Genomic DNA, 19,995 nt, shown 5'->3' with positions numbered 1-19,995 from the left:
CCTGGGGACATTCTTGAAAAACTGCGTTAAAATCAGGCGGACTTTTTGCTATAAAGCGTTAAATTAATGAGATCTTTAATAAGGATTTGTGAATTTAATGAGTTTTTTGGTATGTAGTTGTTTGTGTTGCTGTGACTCAAGTTTGATATTGTAAAAAAGAGATTTCATCTGAAGAAAAATGTCCTCTTAATGATTTAAAGTTGAGTTTCTTATGTGTTAATGCACTTCTACTAACTGTGGACGCTGTTAAGCTTCATAACGGCTCTTTCTTCAGCCCTCAAAGCCTCCGTCGTTTATTCGTCCTTGATTTCTGATTCTCTAAATGTTTCCCGGTCACACCTCGACGCCGCGTGCCTTCAGGATGTTTGGAATGATTCACGACTCGCTCCTCGTGCTCAGCGCCACATTTCTGGAGCCCAGGAAGAACTTAGAATTCCCGTCAGGCATGTTTTTCAGAGGCTTGGAGTAAAGAGCGCGACCCCCCCCCCGGCCCGTTTAAAATTAGCTGGTTTTCCGAGATCGGGATGCAGATCGTGTTTCATGGTTCAAAGGTCGCTGATTGATAACACGGAGCGTCATGTGACCTGTCTGCTCATATTTAACTGTTTTCTGTCTCCGAACAGGGTGTGAAGAACACAAGCAGCCAACATGTCTGAGTGAGTACAACGATGGGTATTCAACCTGCCTTCAATTAGGGACGTTTCATTAACGTCTGATGTTAATTGGATTTACTTTGGACAGTTTGCTTGTTGTTTTTCATCTTTAAAACTGTCTTTACAGCATTTTATTTTGGTTTTCTATTCATTTACTGCCATTTAATGAATTGATTTAAGGCACGACAGTTTTATTAATTAAAGCATTTTGCATACACATGTAGGTAGAGTCAAACAACCTGATTCAAAGATATAAAATAGAGAGTAAAATCATACAGTAATAGGAACATATTTATAAAAAAAGTCTAACAAATACAATAAAAAAGCAAAAAAATAAGTAAGTTATAAGTATAAGTAAAATATAATGATTGTAATAATAATAATAATAATAATAATAATAAACACTTAATTTATTTGATTGAATTCCTGTTAATCTCTCAATATGTCTTGGATGTAAACACCAGTCAGATTGTGTTACAGCACGCTGTCTCTAGTTATAGGATTATTCACAGGGATTAACATCACAAACTGTAAAGGTGTACAATTCACAGTGTTTCTCCAAATATCATCAAATCATCAAAACGTGCGTAATGATCGGCAGGCAGTCGTGTCCTGTGATTTAAAAAATACTGCAAACTTGTCCCCGAATGATTGGGAAACGCCTGATCAGAGCACTAAATCATCCAAATTTGAGGTCGTACTGATTCGCCATACTTTCACGTAGAAAAGAGACTAAAAGTTTAAACAGCTCTCCAGACTCTCCACTTTATTGGACTAAAAGGTTTTTTTCATAGATGGAACGGTATTCCCTAAAATCCCAGTTTAAGTTTGGTGACATTTTCACATTTGGGTGTGTCTGGGACGGAATGTTCAGAATGTATGACATCATCACTTCTTACAGTGTAGAGGTGGTTTAAAATCTGCTGAAGAAAAAATAGCTTAAAGTTGCTGTAAATCCCCTAATATTCGCTCTTTTCACATCCTTTTTTATATGATTTCAGTAGCTTAATTAGTCAGCGTTGTCTCGATGCCTTCATCATATCAAATTGACTGACATATTTAGTCCAAAAGCGCCTATAAGTGACAAAAACTCCAGCGGCCTCAAACATCATCTCACAACCATTGAAAACGTTTCCGTAAACATCCTTATAGAGTTCTGCAATTTTAAAACTAGAGTGTAAGTGTTGAGCTGCTTCTTTGGGACTCTAATAGTTCTTTAGATGTCTCCGCGTGTCAGAGACATGTCTTCACATGCTAAAGTGAAGTGAACACATGTGTGAGCTGAAGGTCAGCCGGCAGCTTCAGATGACAGCAGCTGTCTGAGCCTCGGCTATAATTAATATTTATTCTCTCGGGGTATTTAAAGAAGCATTTTATTGTCATGTTAATAATTTAAGTGTTTGCAGTTTGATTTCAAGAATTATTCTTAAATTAAACTTTTTTTTTTTTTTACACTGAAACACAATTTTAATGGATTAAATTGTGTAATAAATGTTTTGCTAAAATGGTGAAGAATTGTACATTTTATAGGGAAAGTTGGGGTTTTTATTCCATATTTAGCGAGCTGTTTCCAGTCCAACTTAAAAATGACCAACAATACCTTACATTTTTGTAAATATCTTTAAATAAACGACAATTATATGAGTCTATTATGCTTTTTTCCAGAAACGTGTATATATAGATACGATTTTCTCATTTATTTACACTCTTAAAAAGATGCTAAAATTGATAATTCTTGCACTTTTTCCTTATTTTTTCTTACACAATCAGGGGATATGAGGTAGACATCATGGCATAGTATAACAGATAGTTAATACATGTAATCCTTTAATTTATTCTTCATGAATCTCTGTCCCACAGTGTAAAGAAAATGACGTCCAGCCGCAGGCATCATCTGAAGGTGAGAATAAACAGACTGTTAAACACCTGAACTTTTGAAAGAACGTCCATAACATTCATCTGTTTGCAACTCATATATATCAATATTCCAATTACTGTAAATAGACCATTCTGCACTATATTTTATCTTATTTTATCTACTTGCACTGTTATCTGTTTTATTGTGTTGCTCTGTTGGAGGAGCCTGTGACCTCAGATTTCCATTGACATATCTACACTTAATGCACACATGACAATAAAAGCCTTGAATCCTTGAATAGACACTTCATTTCCGCCTCACTAACGTTGTGTTTCCAGTGTTTTATTTTAAGTATCTGCCATTATATTTCCTCTCCTCCTGCAGAGTTTGATCCTTCAGATCGCCGCCGGCTGGATCGAGGAGGAGAACAAGGAGCTCATCGTCGCCAAGGAGGCGTACATGTCTGAAAACGCTCCTAACCCCGACCTGGGAGGAGACATGGCCGCCCTGCAGGTGAGGGAGATACTCTGTAATACTAATACGACACCTGAAGTACTGATACAGTAATAACACATTAAAGAAGTACTAATACCACACTGAAAATAATATAATATAACTCTTTAAACTATATTAACACACAAAAAAATACTAATACCACACTGAAAATAATATAATATAACACTTTAAACTATATTAAACACACACACACACTAAAAATGACTAATACACCTCTAAAAACACTAATTACACATTAAAGAAGTACTAATACCACACATAAATTACTAATACACCTCTAAAAACACAAATTACACACTGAAAATACCTACACAACATTGAAAACGTACAAAAATATATTAAAAAGTATCAAAAATACTAATACCACACTGAACAAGTACTAATACCATACTGAAAATACAAATACACCTCTAAAAACACGTATAACAAACTGAAAATAATATAATATCACACTTTGAACTATATTAAAAATAATAATACACCTCTAAAGTATGTATACCAAACTGAAAATACCTACACAACATTGAAAACGTACTCATATCACATCAACAATACTAATACCACACTAAAGAAGTACTAATACCATACTGAAAAATACTAATACCACACTAAAGAAGTACTAATACCATACTGAAAAATACTAATACCACACTAAAGAAGTACTAATACCATACTGAAAAATACTAATACCACACTAAAGAAGTACTAATACCATACTGAAAAATACTAATACCACACCAAAAATACTAATACCGCACTGAAAATAATATAATACTAATACTAATAACACTTTAAACTATATTAACACAATACAAATGACTAATACAACACTAAAAAAGTACTAATACCACACTGTAAATACTAACTAACACACTTAAAATATATAATCAAACTGTAAACACTAATACCACACTTTAATAATAATCCTACTTTCAAGATACTAATAAAAACACTTATAACAGTCTGAAAAATAATGAATACAATACTTAAATCACTAATACCACAACCAACACAATGTGGACAAATGCTAAAACCACACTGTTAATACTAATACTACACCAAATAGGACTAATATGACACTGAAAGCCTAATACCACACCTAAAGTACGTGTACCGAACTGAAAATACCTACACAACATTGAAAACGTACTCATACCACATCAAAAAATACTAATACCACACTAAACAAGTACTAATACCACACTGAAAATACTGATACCACACTGAAAATAATATAATATCACACTTTGAACTATATTAACACACAACAAATACTAATACCACTCCCAACGTATGTATACCAAACTGAAAATACCTACACAACATTGAAAACGTACTCATATCACATAAAAAATACTAATATCACACTAAAGAAGTACTAATACCACACTGAAAATACTAATACTACTTTCAAGATACTAATACCCCTAATAACACACTGAAAAAATATATATACAACACTGAGAGGTACTTATACTACTCTAACACTAATAACATACTGAACAAATATTAATACAACACCAAAAGTACTAATACCACTCTACGAAGTACTGATAACACACTGAAAGAGTACTATTACAACACTTTAAATACTAATACCACTAAGAAAATACTAATACCACTAAGAAAATACTAATATCACACTAAAGAAGTACTACTTTCACACTGAGAAGTACTAATACTACTTATAAGAAGTACTGATAACACAATGAAAGAGTACTGATACAACACTTTAAATACTAATACCACTCTAAAGATACTAATATCACACAAAGAAGTACTGATATCACACTGAGAAGTACTAATACTATTCTAAGAAGTACTGATAACACACTGAAAGAGTACTAATACAACACTTTAAATACTAATACCACTAAGAAAATACTAATATCACACAAAAAAGTACTGATTGCACACTGAGAAGTACTAATACTACTTATAAGAATTACTGATAACACACTGGAAGAGTACTAATACAACACTTTAATACTAATACCACTAAGAAAATACTAATATCACACAAAAAAGTACTAATTTCACACTGAGAAGTACTAATACTACTCTAAGAAGTACTGATAACAAACTGAAACCATACTAATACAACACTTTAAATACTAATACCCCTCTAAAGATACTAATACCACTCTAAGAAGTACTGATAACACACTGAAAGAGTACTAATACAATACTTTAAATACTAAGACCACACGGAAAATACTTCACAGTAAAAGTATTGCATTGAAATCGTTCTTTGTTGTTTTTTCGTGTGTCGTCAGGAGCTTTGCAAGAAGCTGCACCAGGCGCTGGATAAGCTCGACGACTCACGGTACGACGCTGAGGCCAAAGTGAAGAAGAGCGACTTAGAGGTAATGAAATATACAAAGAACATGTTTATTAGACAACATAGCAGTCAACGTACTACTGAAATATACAACACACGGTAACACTTTATATTAAGGTACACTTATTCACCATCAACTAGTTGTTAATTTACATAATAATAATAATAATACATGTTATTTTTATAGCGCTACTATAACTACTATCTTATGTGTTATTATGAACAAGACTTCACTTTAAAATAGGGAACATGTTCTGAGTTAGAAATACCTCATTTTGAGTTATTTAGACTTAATTAACACTTATCGTTTCATGTCTTGTTACATAAGAATAGATCATATTTGTTAAGTGTTATTATGGGAGAATTACTATTCTTGTGGTACTACTGCCTTATTAGGCCCATATTGAGCAGCGCATATTAAGACCACAACTCATGTACAACAACTTCATTACTTGCAATCAATAAGCACTAATTAGAGGGTTATTGAGGAAAAACTCTCAACTAATGGCTTATTACTTGTAGAATATGGTCATGTAGAATAAGGCATTAATAAGTGTTTTATAATGACTAATAAAGAGCCAATATACTGATAATATGCATGTTAATTAACAACTAGTTGATGGTGAATTTGTGTACCTTAATCTAAAGTGTTACCCAACAAACGTATTTATTAGACATTAACGTCTTACTGAAATATAAAAACGTCCTCATTATGGAGGATGTCCCAATTTGATAACAATATTGAATTGATTGTTGTTGTTGCAAAATATGTTAACCACAAATTGTTAAAAACTTTGAATTCTGCTGGGTGGCTAAAACTATACGAATACATATTCACTTTTTAGTTGATATTTTGTATTTTTAATCTGAATCTGAACAGTAACATAAACTTTTAAGATAAATATAGTGCAATAAAAGTCAAATATTTCCCTGAAAGAACGGCTGTTATCTGTTTTGGCAAATTAATACTCCGATGTTGTTGTAGATTAGTTGTTTTTTGCAGGTTTTTACCACTTTTTCCTGCTACTTGTGAACGCTCATCATAACTCTGTAATCCATAAGAACCACCACTGTAGTGTTTGGTCTGTTATTATGAAGAATCAGTAACAAAATCAGCTGCTATCTGAAGTTTACCTGGCATTAAATCACTTGTTCCTTCTCCAGCGGATGTAGCGTTAGCATTAGCTTGATATAAAGTCACGTTGAGATGTTTCTGTGCCTCAGATTGAAGACCTGAAGATGAAGGTGGTGGATCTGGCTGGAGTGAAGAAACCCGCTCTGAAGAAAGTGCGTATGTCTGCAGACGCCATGCTTCAGGCTCTGCTGGGAGGAAAACACAAGGTGACCATGGATCTGAGGTCCAGCCTGAAGCAGGTCAAGAAGGAGGTCAAAGAGGAGGTGAGGAAGGAGCACGCATGATCACAGAAGCTTGAAATTAGCTCTACAGTTTCTATCGCTTTGATTCAATTCAGATACTTCCCTTAGTACACTGCATGTTGTTCACTTGTGCGACGAGTGAATTTGTACCATGTAGCATTGTCTCAAATCAAACGTGACAACTGTGACCTCAAAGGAAGTGAGAAACGCCGCTGTTAGCTAGCTATCTATGCTATTGTGTATGTTACCAAATCACTACAGATGGCAAAATTAACTAATTAAAATGAAAGGTGGATTTGATTTGACACCAGTAAACAGTGTGTGAATTTTCACCATTGTGTGTTGTCTCAAATTAAACGCGACGACTGTGCCCTCACAGGAACTGACAAATGGCGCTGTTAGCTAGCTAGCTACGCTATTTGCAGTACCAAATAATAACAGACTGCTCAATTAACCAAAATAAATGATCAGTGGCTTCTTTACAACACCAGTACCGTGTGTTAAATAAAACAGGGCTGCTTTCCCCTCAAAGGAAGTGACAAACGCCGCTGTTAGCAAGCTAGCTAGCTATCTATGCTATTGAGTACGGTACCAAATCCTTACAGACTGCTAAATTAACCCAAATAAACTGAAAGTTGGCTTAAACACTAGTATAAAGTGTGTGAATTTCGACAGGGTAGCGTTGTCTCAATATAAACACGGCTGCTGTCACCCCCCCTCACAGGAAGTGACAAACGCCACTGTTAGCAAGTTAGCTAGCTAGCTAGCTACGCTATTGTGTATGGTACCAAATTATTACAGACTGCTAAATCAACCAAATTAAATTAAAGGTGGCTTAAACACCAGTATACCGTATGTGAATTTCAATAGGGTAGCATTGTCTCAAATCAAACATGACAGCTGTGCCCTCAAATAAAGTAACGAATGCTGCTGTCAGCTAGCTAGCTACGCTATTTGCGGTAACTAATAATAACAGGCTGGTCAATTAACCCAAATAAATTATCAGTGGCTTCTTTAGGACACCAGTATGCCGTGTGTGTGAATTTCCACCATTGAGCGTTGTCTCAAATTAAACACGGCTGCTGACCCCCCCCCCCCCTTAAAGGAAGTGACCAGCGCCACTGTTAGCAAGTTAGCTCGCTATCTATGTTATTGTGTATGGTACCAAATGATTACAGACTGCTAAATTAACCCAAATAAAATGAAAGGTGGCTTAAACACAGGTAAACAGTGTGTGCATTTCGACAGGGTAGCATTGTCTCAAAACAAACACGACAGGAAGTGGCGATTGTAGCTGTTAGTTAGCTAGCTAGTTAGCAATGCTATCTTTAGCTGTAACAAATCATTACAGACCGCTAAATGTACCAACACAATTTAAAAGTACTTGCAGTTAAATGTCTCCTGTGACTGATCATTCCAAATATTTCTGACTTTTCTGTCGTTGATCCTTTTATATTGAAGCCATTTTGTTCATACAGATGTAGCACCTAATTTAGGACAGTTTGAAACGCGAGGGCCCTCGATCAAGAGACAACCTCCAGTTTGACTTGAGACCGCCCCTGTGATAAATAAATGTAATTATAATGAAGCCAGCTGCAATGGATCATTGATCCACCAGGGGGTGCAGTGGGGTTCCACACTGGAGCTCATGTGAAAACAACTTCGATACAGTAAACTGGATGTACAGTATGTCTGGTACTACTGTATAGCGGATCTTTGTTAAGATCCATATGTCACGGATAGGATCATAGTCTGTGCTAAATAAGAGACATGTAATCATTTACAAAACATCACCATGTTGTTATTTAACAAAATAATGTTGTTTAGTCGAAAAAAACGAACGAGAGGAAATGCAGCCGGCTCTCGATTTTTAATCCTAATTTAATCATCATCTTCACCACGATCATTTATGTTTATGTTCGCCAAATTGACATGAAATCACTGACAAATATGAATATTCTGTATTCAACTTCATTAAAACGTTATTAACGTGCCTAAACTCAGTAATTCACTAAAAATATTTATATTTTAATGGAGCCTTGTCAGGCAGATCAGGATCCCGACGGGTGTTATTTTTCCCCACAATGACCAAGTCGCTGCAAATTATCCCGTTTATTACATGGCCACATTCTCAACAAAGTAACGACATGACTCCCAATATTAATTGAAATGCTTTTATGGATTTAGAAAATGTTTTTATTGATTTAAAAAATAGTTGTATGTATTGATTTAAATTGACATACATCCGCAAAGAGAAATAGTCACTAGACACAGTGGCTTTTGGCAAAGCAGAAAATGAACACTCAAACCGAGAGATGAGTTATTGTTATTACAACGTGACTTCACTATTATTTAACAACTCTTTTTATTGGGTCCTTTTATTTGGGGTTAAGTATGGTGAATTGCCCTAATGTGGGACATTTTTTGCATTTCAGACCTCAAGAAATATTAGGATTATTTAATTGAATGACCATTCCACAATGTAAACATCCTCTAAATAAAGCACAAGTCTTGCATTAAAATCTACTTTTTTAATCTAAAATCATAAAAAAAAACTCCTAAAGTATTGTTTTATACAGATTATAAAATATCCAGTTATGCAGATGATAGATTAGCCTGATCGTCGATTTCAAATGATTTAATATAATTGTTTGCCTGTCTGGCCATCGTAATCGGGCTCTTTGAAGATCCAAGAATCCACGGTTTTCTTACATTTCTGATCGGATTGGCAAAAACTTCAGAATTTGTATTGACCGCCATTCAAATGACAGCGTTGTTTTCCCCCAAAAGTGGGCGGGGCCGTACTTTTTGCCCGGGATTGACGTAGGTGTTACTCTCATCTATAGGTCTCAGATATATAAAAAACATGTCTATGAGGTGTTTTGCTCAAAATACCAAAAAGATAACCCATTTTATTTTCTCCTTACACACCGGGGACACATATTTACGTATAATAGACATCAAAAAGTGCACTTTGCATGAAAGGTTGTGGTGTTAATTAATGAATTGTTTTTCTCTGCAGACGCCGGAAGCGCTGGATTGGCGTAAGAACGTTGACGATAAGGCCGACAGGAAGAAGATGTTCGAGGCTTCCTAAGAAGTTTTCCCGAAGGTTTCGAGGAGGAGACGTCTACAGATTAGACTTTTTCTTCTTTTCTTTTTTGTGATAGCTTCCCCCCCCCCCCCCGACAGACTGAATCAACACCAAGTAACGCCAACGTGTACGTAGCTAAAATGTCTGAAAGAAAAAACAGCATTTTAAAATGTACAGGTTTTCATGAAGTCATTAGAAATAAATGTTTTGAAATAAGGATTATTTGTTTGTTACATTTATCTGTTTAGTAACCACTCCTTATTCTGTTTTCTGTACCAAACTGACCCTTTAATTAAGGTTTTAAAGCATTAAGGCATTTAGACTTTGGAAAACTTGAAAACCTATGGAGACCCGGAAGAGACATTTAGGGGGAAAAAATCTAAGGGGGAACACATTTTTTGTTGTTGCGAGATTTCAGTGTCCTAGCGCCTATTTGGGATTGTGATGTGGTCTAAATTCTGTATATTAATTATATTAATTGTCCAATCAACTCTACCTGCTATAGTTATCCTAAATGTTAACGTCCATTTTTTTGATGCAAAAGTCAGTTGCTGCTTGGTCTGTAAATCCACAAAAAAGATTTGGTGGCCACAGTTTCTGCCCTAGGAGACGAAACCGATTTCGAACCGAAGTCGATTTAAAAAAGGTCTTCCGTCACGAAACCGCTCGAAACCGCTGGAGACACTGTAGTACATATGCCGGGCCTGTATATATTTCATTATGTCTTTTCAAGTGTAAATACATCTGGGTAAACAATCAAAAGGTTAGGGAAATACTTCAAAGGACGTATTTAGAAAAGGACAAAAAACCAATTCGATTTTGTTTACATTTCTATTTTGAAAGTGTGCCAATAATTAAAAAATAAATTATTACCCTACTTTAGTTTTTTTCATAAATAATTCCCCAAAAAATACCAAAACACTTCTTCATGTCTTTTTGTTGGCAGACAGAAATGCAAATAAAACTTGGCAAACAATCAAAATAAATATATATCTTTCTAATGAAGCAACTGTTTTCTGTTAATTAACTTTTTTAATCTTTTATACATTTTAAATTAAATTAAAGAGTTTTATGAAATACTTTTGTGATGAGAGGATCTATACCAAATCCATCTTAACAAGAAGACTGGACTCAATCATTAAAAATGTTGAAATTGGCTTTTTATTAGGATTTCACAAACAGAAATGTTTAAAAAGTTAGTGTTAAAGTTGCATTCGTTCTTTGGTGAGAAGATGGATTGAAATGGAAGATCTTTCTTCAAAAACAACTTTAAGGGTTTATTTAATGGACTTTTTTGGAAATAAAGGTGTTTTTAAAGCAGGGCTATTAAGGTCAGATAATGGCCTAGTTTACTCTTGTTTATGTTCTTTTATATCCCCCCCCCTCCTCTTGTGTGAATCTGCATTTTGAAGCCTGCTCTCTGGGAGGGCGTTTTGCAGCTCAGTGTATTTTAAGGATCTCGCCGGCCCATTGGTCGATCAGGGAATTCCATTTCCCTAAAGAGGATGTGAGCGTTTTGCTGAGACATCGCAACCCACCATATATACCCGATTTCACTTTCCACTGTGTAGCTTTGGCAGTGCCTCCGTTTCTTCTACAAGTGTGTCTCGCTCCGCTTCTCCTTCGTCTCTTTAATAGGTGAGGTATACTCTTCTTTTTGGATATTCCAGTCTCTTTACAGGAGCTTCTCTGAGAGCAGCATCTCTGATTTAATCCCTGCAGACTTTATATCCTCGTGTTCCTCCACCTGCCTGACCCTTCCTGACTCGCCTTCTGCGTGTTCGCTGCAGACGTTCGACCCGTTTCCTCGACAGAAATGGATTTACGGGCGCTGTACTCTTTGTGTTTTATGGTGCTGAGGCTCACAGAGAGTCAATGCAAGTCCTCAAACTGTCAGACGGCTAAAATACCGAGGTGTCATTATGATGTCTGAGTTACTGAGAGGTTTAGAATAATATCACGGTGAAACAAAAACAAGCTGAATGCATTGATTGAACTCTTAAACCGTAAACATGTGTGCAGTTTTTTGAAGGTAGAAGTGTTTCATTGGTTGCATTAATCCTCTGTTCATTGGTCGTTAAAATGGAAGGAAGGCTGAGTATATTAATACGTTTATTCGTCTCAGTGTCGGCAGGGAGATTTCACTTCTTGGCTCTTATCAGTTTTTATATTAAGTGTCTAAATGTGTTAATTTAAATGTAATAAAACTTTAAACAATCCACACTGTGCGGCTTTTAAAGCGTTTAAATGTGGGTCTTTGAGAAGTCACTGAAAAAAATCAATGTATTAATTAATATTAGCAATCAAATTGGATTAAAGTACCTAAAGTAAAAGTACTTCTTATGCAAAATTACCCTTTATAAAGTATACTATTGAAAAATATATACTTATGCATTTATGTAAAGCAGCTGTTTTGATTGTGATGTGTTGATCATTTTTATAGTTTTTTGTGTGTATGTGCTTTATCAATTTAGTTGTTTCATTATTTAAAAAAACTAGGAAAAAAAATTCAATTGTAAAATAAAATAATGAAACACTGAGATAATTATTTGAAAAAAACAAATTGAAAAAATGTAATTAAATTAGAAATGAATTAATGACTTAGAGGAAATACTCAAAGTGTTTTCTGGATGAAGTTTATTTTCGGATATATTCCTCATATTTAACCCTTCGCTGATTCTGCGTCTCCGGACACTCGAGGCGTTCCCAGTTTAGTTCAGGCGACGCCGCTCCTCTCCAGCTGGCCTCGGATCGCCTTACGCCTCAAATACTCCGTCAGAAAATCTGCTGCTCGGAGAGAAACTCACACCGACACCCGAAACCCGAAACTACGGCTCCCTGCAGGGGTCAAAAGCACCTCAGAGGTCAAAAACACTTCAGAGGTCAAAAGACTTCAGAGGTTTCCTCAAATTAACTCGTCTCTCCTCTGTTCCTCTGTTCCTCTGTTCCTCATGCAGGGTGTGGAGAGAAAACACGCCACCATGTCTGAGTGAGTACAAGTACACATAGGAGGAGTATAAGTACACAGGAGGAGTATAAGTACACAGGAGGAGGGGTACTATGATAGTTTAGAGAAGTACCAGTTCAGAGGAAGAAGTACTCTGATACTTTACTGTAGTATAAGTACACAGGATGAGTATAAGTACACGGGAGGAGTATAAGTACACAGGATGAGTATGAGTAAACAGGAGGAGTATAAGTACATAGGAGGAGTATGAGTACACAGGAGGAGTATATAAGTACACAGGATGAGTATGAGTACACAGGAGGAGTATAAGTACACAGGAGGAGTACTACGATAGTTTAGAGAAGTAGAAGTACACAGGAGTACTACGATAGTTTAGAGAAGTATAAGTACACAGGATGAGTATGAGTACACAGGAGGAGTATAAGTACACAGGAGGAGTACTACGATAGTTTAGAGAAGTATAAGTACACAGGAGGGAGGAGTCCTCTGATACTTTAGAGGAGTATAAGTACACAGGAGGAGGGGTACTCTGGTACTCTAGTGTAGTTCAAGTACACAGGATGAGTATAAGTACACGGGAGGAGTATAAGTACACAGGAGGAGGGGTACGCTGATAATTTAGAGAAGTATAAGTACACGGGAGGAGGGGTACTCTGGTACTTTAGTGTAGTTCAAGTACACAGGAGGAGTATAAGTACACAGGAGGAGTACTCTGATACTATAGAGAAGTATAAGTACACAGGAGGAGTACTCTGTTACTTTACTGTAGTATAAGTACACAGGAGGAGGAGTACTTTGATACTTTAGTGTAGTATAAGTACACAGGAAGAAGTAGTCTGATACTTAGTACTTACACTGGTAGAATAAGTGTTTAACTCAACTAAATGTTAGCATGAATACAGACAGAGGTTAGGAAGTACTCTGATACTTTACTGTAGTATGAGTACAGAGGAAGAAGTACTGTGTACTCATACTACTACAGTAAATATTTAATTAATTCATGATGTTTTTCTGACTTTCTTCAAACAGAAAAAAGATGACCTCCAGCCGCAGGCATGCCCTGAAGGTAAAGAGAAAATAAATCTGAGTTTTATTTAATCTGCATTTCTCCTTCATCTCAATCCGGGTTCAAAAACAACAAGGATTTTCCTGAACACGACATGACATTTAGTTAGACGCTTTTATCCAAAGCGACTTACATACTTTTTACTGTGGACAAGCAATTTGGGGTGAAGTGTCTTTCCCAGGGACACAACGACATGCTGACTGCAGTGGGACTCGAACTTGTTATCCCCTGATTTGAAGTCCAGCACACTACCCACTGAGCCACAGCCACCCAACAATATTGATAAATATTTAAATGTGTTCATGTCGTCATCAAATCCCATTGGTTCCTACTGAAGATTTAAAAAAATATAAATATATATATTTTAAATTCTCAGTAATTTCCTTAAATAGCTTGTGCATGTAGTTTTGATTGACTGTATTTGTAAAATGTGAATATTTGTATTTAAATACATATAAATATAAAATGTTTTATTCTGTTTTTTTATTTATATTTATTGGAAATATTTACTGCAATTTCTTGTGCTTCTATAAATATCAATCAGAAAATATTTTTTAATGATTTTATTACAAATTCTTAATATAACTTCTTATGTTTGTTTAGTATTTTATTTGCACATTCTTAATTTAATTTCTTGTGTTTAGATTTATACATTATTTTATTCAATTTTATTTAATTTCGCCCCATTTATTAGATTTTTCGTTTTTTTATTTCATTCACTGTCCAGCAGCTGTCCCCATCTTCTCCTCCGGGTTAGATCCAGTTTCCAGATGGTTGCACGGTTCTTCTTGAGTCTCCGTTATCTTTCTGAAACACTGAAAGCTTCTCCTCCTGTTTCTCCCGCAGAGTTTGATCCTCACCATCGCGGCCAAGTGGCTCGACGAGGAGAAAGCTGCCGATATTGCGGCGAAGGAGGAGTACATGGCGGAGCATTGCGTCAAACCCAGCATGAGCGGGGACCAGGCCACCCTCATGGTGAGAGGGAGGCAAAAACATAAACACCAAACGTTTTAAAATGTTTTAAATATCTTTTATTTGAACATGTTTTATTTTGATTTTCTAATTCTTTAATTTAATTCTTTTTTATTTGAACATGTTTTATTTGAACATGTTTTTATTTGTGTGTTGACAGGAAGCCTGCAAGAAGCTGCACGCTCTCCTCGACAAGCTTGATGAGGAGAGGTACGACCTGGGGTCCAAAGTGGGCAAAGCCGACAAAGAGGTAAACAATCTCTGCTCAATGAAACACAACAAGGTTAGCTGTTAGCATCTCCCTGGTCCAATGGGACTCCTCCATGTGATTTTGGATTAATCTGTGTGTCATACAAACGTTTTTGAGACTGACACGTTTAGTTCAGCAGGATAATCTCCTCATATTAACACCACTTTATGATTTCTGAAGTAAAAAGCTAACGTTAGGCTATAAAGGAACTACAGCACGGTCACATGACTTCACGTCACCACCGCTAAGCTAAAGGTGGCTAATGTTGGGCTATAAAGGAACTACAGCACGGTCACATGACTTCATGTCACCACCGCTAAGCTAAAGGTGGCTAATGTTGGGCTATAAAGGAACTACAGCACGGTCACATGACTTCACGTCACCACCGCTAAGCTAAAGGTGGCTAATGTTGGGCTATAAAGGAACTACAGCACGGTCACATGACTTCACGTCACCACCGCTAAGCTAAAGGAGGCTAATGTTGGGCTATAAAGGAACTACAGCACGGTCACATGACTTCACGTCACGACCGCTAAGCTAAAGGTGGCTAATGTTGGGCGTGATGACGTTTAGTCGTCTCATTTAGACACTTGTTAGCAACCAACATTTTTAAATCACCAGTGGGGTATTTACTGACGTATCTCTTCAGCTTGTGTTAACCACAGACCTTATGTTGGTCTTTTCTCCGGTAGATTGAGGATCTGAACATTAAAGTGGTGGATCTGAGAGGAGTGAAGAAGCCCGCTCTGAGGAAAGTGCGCATGTCAGCTGACGCCATGTTGAAGGCTCTTCTGGGGTCCAAACACAGCGTGAACATGGACCTGAGAGCCAACCTGAAGCAGGTCAAGAAGGAGGTCAAAGAGGAGGTGAGGCACTGTTTGTTTATTACTTTTTATCATGTATCCAATGGTGGAGGTGGTCAGATCCCTAAGGGGCGGGACATCTCTAAGCGGTTGACCGATCACAACAGCGCCGGCCAGCTAACCAATCAGAGCAGACTGGGCTCTGGTTTCAGACAGAGGGTGAAAAGAGGTGCTGCAGTATGAGAAAAATAAAGAGCTTTTTTTTTTAAATATATTTTTCAGACTCCTTCGAATCAATCAAATGTATCAAAAATAATATTAAATATTATTTTGATGATAAACCGTGTTGTTTCTCCTCCTCTACAGCCCCAAGAAGCTGCCGGCGACTGGCGTAAGAACGTTGAGGATAAGGCCGACAGGAAGAAGATGTTTGAGGCCACCTAAACGCTGCTCTGGGTCCTTATTATATTTATTATAAAATGAACTTACGGTGTTGGTGAAAGTGACGGCTGAGCAGCAGCAGGTTAGATCTGTCCGAGACGAGGCGGCTCTCTGCAGGAAAAAAATAGCTTTTTAAAGGATTTTATTTGTATTTGTCTTTGTCTGAATGGAGGCGGAGGAGGTTCCCACACTAACACACACCATAACAAGTCTTAACACATTCAGTGGAACACACACTGAACAATAAAATCAATGTGGAAGAGAATCACGTGGGTCTGTCTTCATTTGCATTTACACACACACACACACACACACACACACACACACACACACACACACACACACACACACACACACACACACACACACACACACACACACAATCTGATTATCAAGTCAAAAATATTATTAGATTTCATTTTTAAAATCACAAAAAATTATTATTAGCTAAAATTAGGGTACTTTTAAAATGAATAATATTAAATATGATTAAAATGTGTTAATCAAATTAATGTTAATTGTCCAAAATATTATTACATTTAATGAAAATAATCAGATTAAGAGATTTGTTAGCGTAGAATAGATGAGAGTAACACATGCGTCACTTCCGGGCAAAAATTACAGCCCCGCCCACTTTTGGGGGAAAACAACGCTGTCATTCGAATGGCGGTCAATACAAATTCTGAAGTTTTTGCCAATCTGATCAGAAATTTAAGAAAACCGTGGATTTGTGGATCTTCAAAGAGCCCGATTACGATGGCCAGACAGGCAAACATTACATTAAATCATTGGAAATCGACGATCGGGCTCGATATATGGTTAAATATAGCAGTAGGCGATCGATGTCCATATGAGAGTAACATCTACGTCACTTTACGGCCCTGCCCACTTTTGGGGGAAACAACGCTGTCGAGCCTGAAGCCACAGAGCTCTTCTGTAACTTTCCTTTTCTCTTAGAGGAAGTACAGAAACACGTAACTCTCTATTATTTGTAATGTTTGAGGTGCAATAAATGGCACAGCAGCTTGTTGGCATGATAAAACTATTATTTTCCGCCTCGCTCACGAGAGTAACAGCTGGCGAAATTACAGCCTCGCCTACTGACTTTAATTTAACCATATATCGAGCCCGATCGTCGATTTCCAATGATTGAATATAATTGTTTGCCTGACTGGCCATCGTAATCGGGCTCTTTGAAGATCCAAAAATCCACGGTTTTCCAAAAATTCTGATCGGATTGGCAAAAACTTCAGAATTTGTATTGACGGCCATTCAAATGACAGCGTGGTTTTCCCCAAAAAGTGGGCGGGGCCGTAATTTTCGCCCAGAAGTGACGTAGATGTTACTCTCATCTATAAGAGTCTTTTTTATCAAAAATAATTGTACATTTAGTTTAAATTTAAATCCTGATTCAGACTTCTCTTAAAGGTGGGGTAGGTAATTCACTTCAGATACACTTTTTGTTATATTCCATGGAATGCTCTGAACATCCCGATAGCAATGAATATATTAAATGCTTTGACAATAAATACATTAAAACATTTCATCAGTGGAAGCTGTAGTACTGTAAAAAGCACGACCAATCATCTGAGCCGGCCCGGCTAAAGTAACTGGATGGCCTACCTGCCTGTCAGCCTTCCATCTGTGCACAAACTTATCTCGTGCCCTCATTGGTCATGTGCGCGTTCGTGTGTGTTGGAGGAGGGGCTCTGTAAGGAAGTCTGAAGGAAGGGGCAGATTTTTTCCGGTTGTGTACTTTCAAATTCTAGCGCACTCGAGCCGGTTTCTCCATTCTTACCTACCCCACCTTTAAATGTCCGTGTTAAATTGTTTTAAGTATAATATTAAAGAAAAATATTGATATTTGTAAAAACACATGTAGTATAATTGACCATTATTTTGTGTTTAATTATTATTCTATTTCTTGGTTATCAATGATATACAGTAGTGCTAAAAAAATACATAAATAATTGTTTTAAAAACTTGCAGTAGTAATTTCAGCATCATTTCACTTCCATACATTTTGATATATTTTCATTAAATAAGATATAACTTTAAATTAAAATTGATCCTTTCATTTATTCAAATTATATAAAATAAAATGTAATATAAATGACAATGATTGAGTGTCTATACTGTACATCCTATTGTTGATATATTAATACCCCTTATACTTTATGATATATTTATTAATCTTCTACCTTATTTCAATGTATATACCTACTAAGTCTATTCTCTGTATCTCTCGTAATAGACATTTATTTATGAATAAGATGTTATAATTAATATCTTAAAATTCAAATAGCCTTCATAACAGCATCCTCGTGTGTGCTTTTAATTTTAATTTGATCTGATTTAATATTGTATATAGTTCCCATCTTTTCTAGAGAAGTATTTCTCTTGAATTATAATCAGTCCCTCTGGGGGTGATCCAAGTATTTTGTAATATTAAATCTTAACGATGTGCGATTAAAAGACTGAAGAAAATCAGATTTCAATCCCATAATTAGTAACCAACACATTCTTTAATGAGTCAAGTGCTATGTTACATACAACCTAGCCCTCCACACACACAAACACACACACACACACACACACACACACACACACACACACACACACACACACACACACACACACACACACACACACACACACACACACACACACACACACACACACTCTCACACTCCTTGTATGGTGCTCTGGGGGCCCGAGGCTCTACAGTTTCAGGGTCTAACTTTATCTGGTCTCGGTCGGGGGGGGGGAATGTGTGAAGACGCCTCGCAGAAGTTATATTTAGATCATGTGACTTCACCGAGGCATCTTTAGAACTCGCTGCGACTCTCACTTTCTGTCAGAATTTATTAAAATGCGACTGCTGCTCATTTTTATAAGCCCTGCAGGGGCGGGACATCTCTAAGAGGTTGACTAATCACAACAGAGCTGGCCAGCTAACCAATCAGAGCAGACTGGGCTCTTTAAAGTAGAGACACTACATACTGATATACACCTGAACATCAGCAGGAGAGGACTCTTTAAAGTAGAGACACTACATACTGATATACACCTGAACATCAGCAGGAGAGGACTCTTTAAAGTAGAGACACTACATACTGATATACACCTGAACATCAGCAGGAGAGGACTCTTTAAAGTAGAGACACTACATACTGATATACACCTGAACATCAGCAGGAGAGGACTCTTTAAAGTAGAGACACTACATACTGATATACACCTGAACATCAGCAGGAGAGGACTCTTTAAAGTAGAGACACTACATACTGATATACACCTGAACATCAGCAGGAGAGGACTCTTTAAAGTAGAGTCACTACATACTGATATACACCTGAACATCAGCAGGAGAGGACTCTTTAAAGTAGAGACACTACATACTGATATACACCTGAACATCAGCAGGAGAGGACTCTTTAAAGTAGAGACACTACATACTGATATACACCTGAACATCAGCAGGAGAGGACTCTTTAAAGTAGAGACACTACATACTGATATACACCTGAACATCAGCAGGAGAAGACTCTTTAAAGTAGAGACACTACATACTGATATACACCTGAACATCAGCAGGAGAGGACTCTTTAAAGTAGAGACACTACATACTGATATACACCTGAACATCAGCAGGA

General features: G+C 36.7%; 2 protein-coding genes across 2 annotated transcripts; both read left to right on the top strand.

Annotated features, from left to right (window-relative positions):
- Positions 1–46: 46 nt before the first annotated feature.
- LOC117479789 (troponin I, fast skeletal muscle-like) lies at positions 47–10,055 on the top strand. Its single transcript, XM_034126873.1, has 6 exons — positions 47–656; positions 2,514–2,553; positions 2,896–3,024; positions 5,304–5,393; positions 6,593–6,766; positions 9,768–10,055. The coding sequence occupies exons 1-6, from the start codon at positions 649–651 to the stop codon at positions 9,840–9,842; spliced, it is 516 nt and encodes a 171-aa protein (XP_033982764.1). The 5' UTR covers positions 47–648; the 3' UTR covers positions 9,843–10,055.
- Positions 10,056–11,311: 1,256 nt separating this feature from the next.
- On the top strand, positions 11,312–16,604 carry LOC117479788 (troponin I, fast skeletal muscle-like). Its single transcript, XM_034126871.1, has 7 exons — positions 11,312–11,477; positions 12,797–12,828; positions 13,837–13,873; positions 14,720–14,848; positions 15,006–15,095; positions 15,788–15,961; positions 16,265–16,604. Exons 2-7 carry the CDS (start codon positions 12,821–12,823, stop codon positions 16,340–16,342), a joined length of 516 nt encoding a protein of 171 aa, XP_033982762.1. The 5' UTR covers positions 11,312–11,477; positions 12,797–12,820; the 3' UTR covers positions 16,343–16,604.
- The last annotated feature ends 3,391 nt before the right edge of the window (positions 16,605–19,995 follow it).

The sequence above is a fragment of the Trematomus bernacchii genome, unplaced genomic scaffold (genome assembly GCF_902827165.1).
Source record: "Trematomus bernacchii unplaced genomic scaffold, fTreBer1.1, whole genome shotgun sequence".
NCBI classification, from domain to species: domain Eukaryota; kingdom Metazoa; phylum Chordata; class Actinopteri; order Perciformes; family Nototheniidae; genus Trematomus; species Trematomus bernacchii.
The sequence above is the reverse complement of the archived record's forward strand: the minus strand, read 5'-3'. Positions and strand labels throughout refer to the sequence as shown.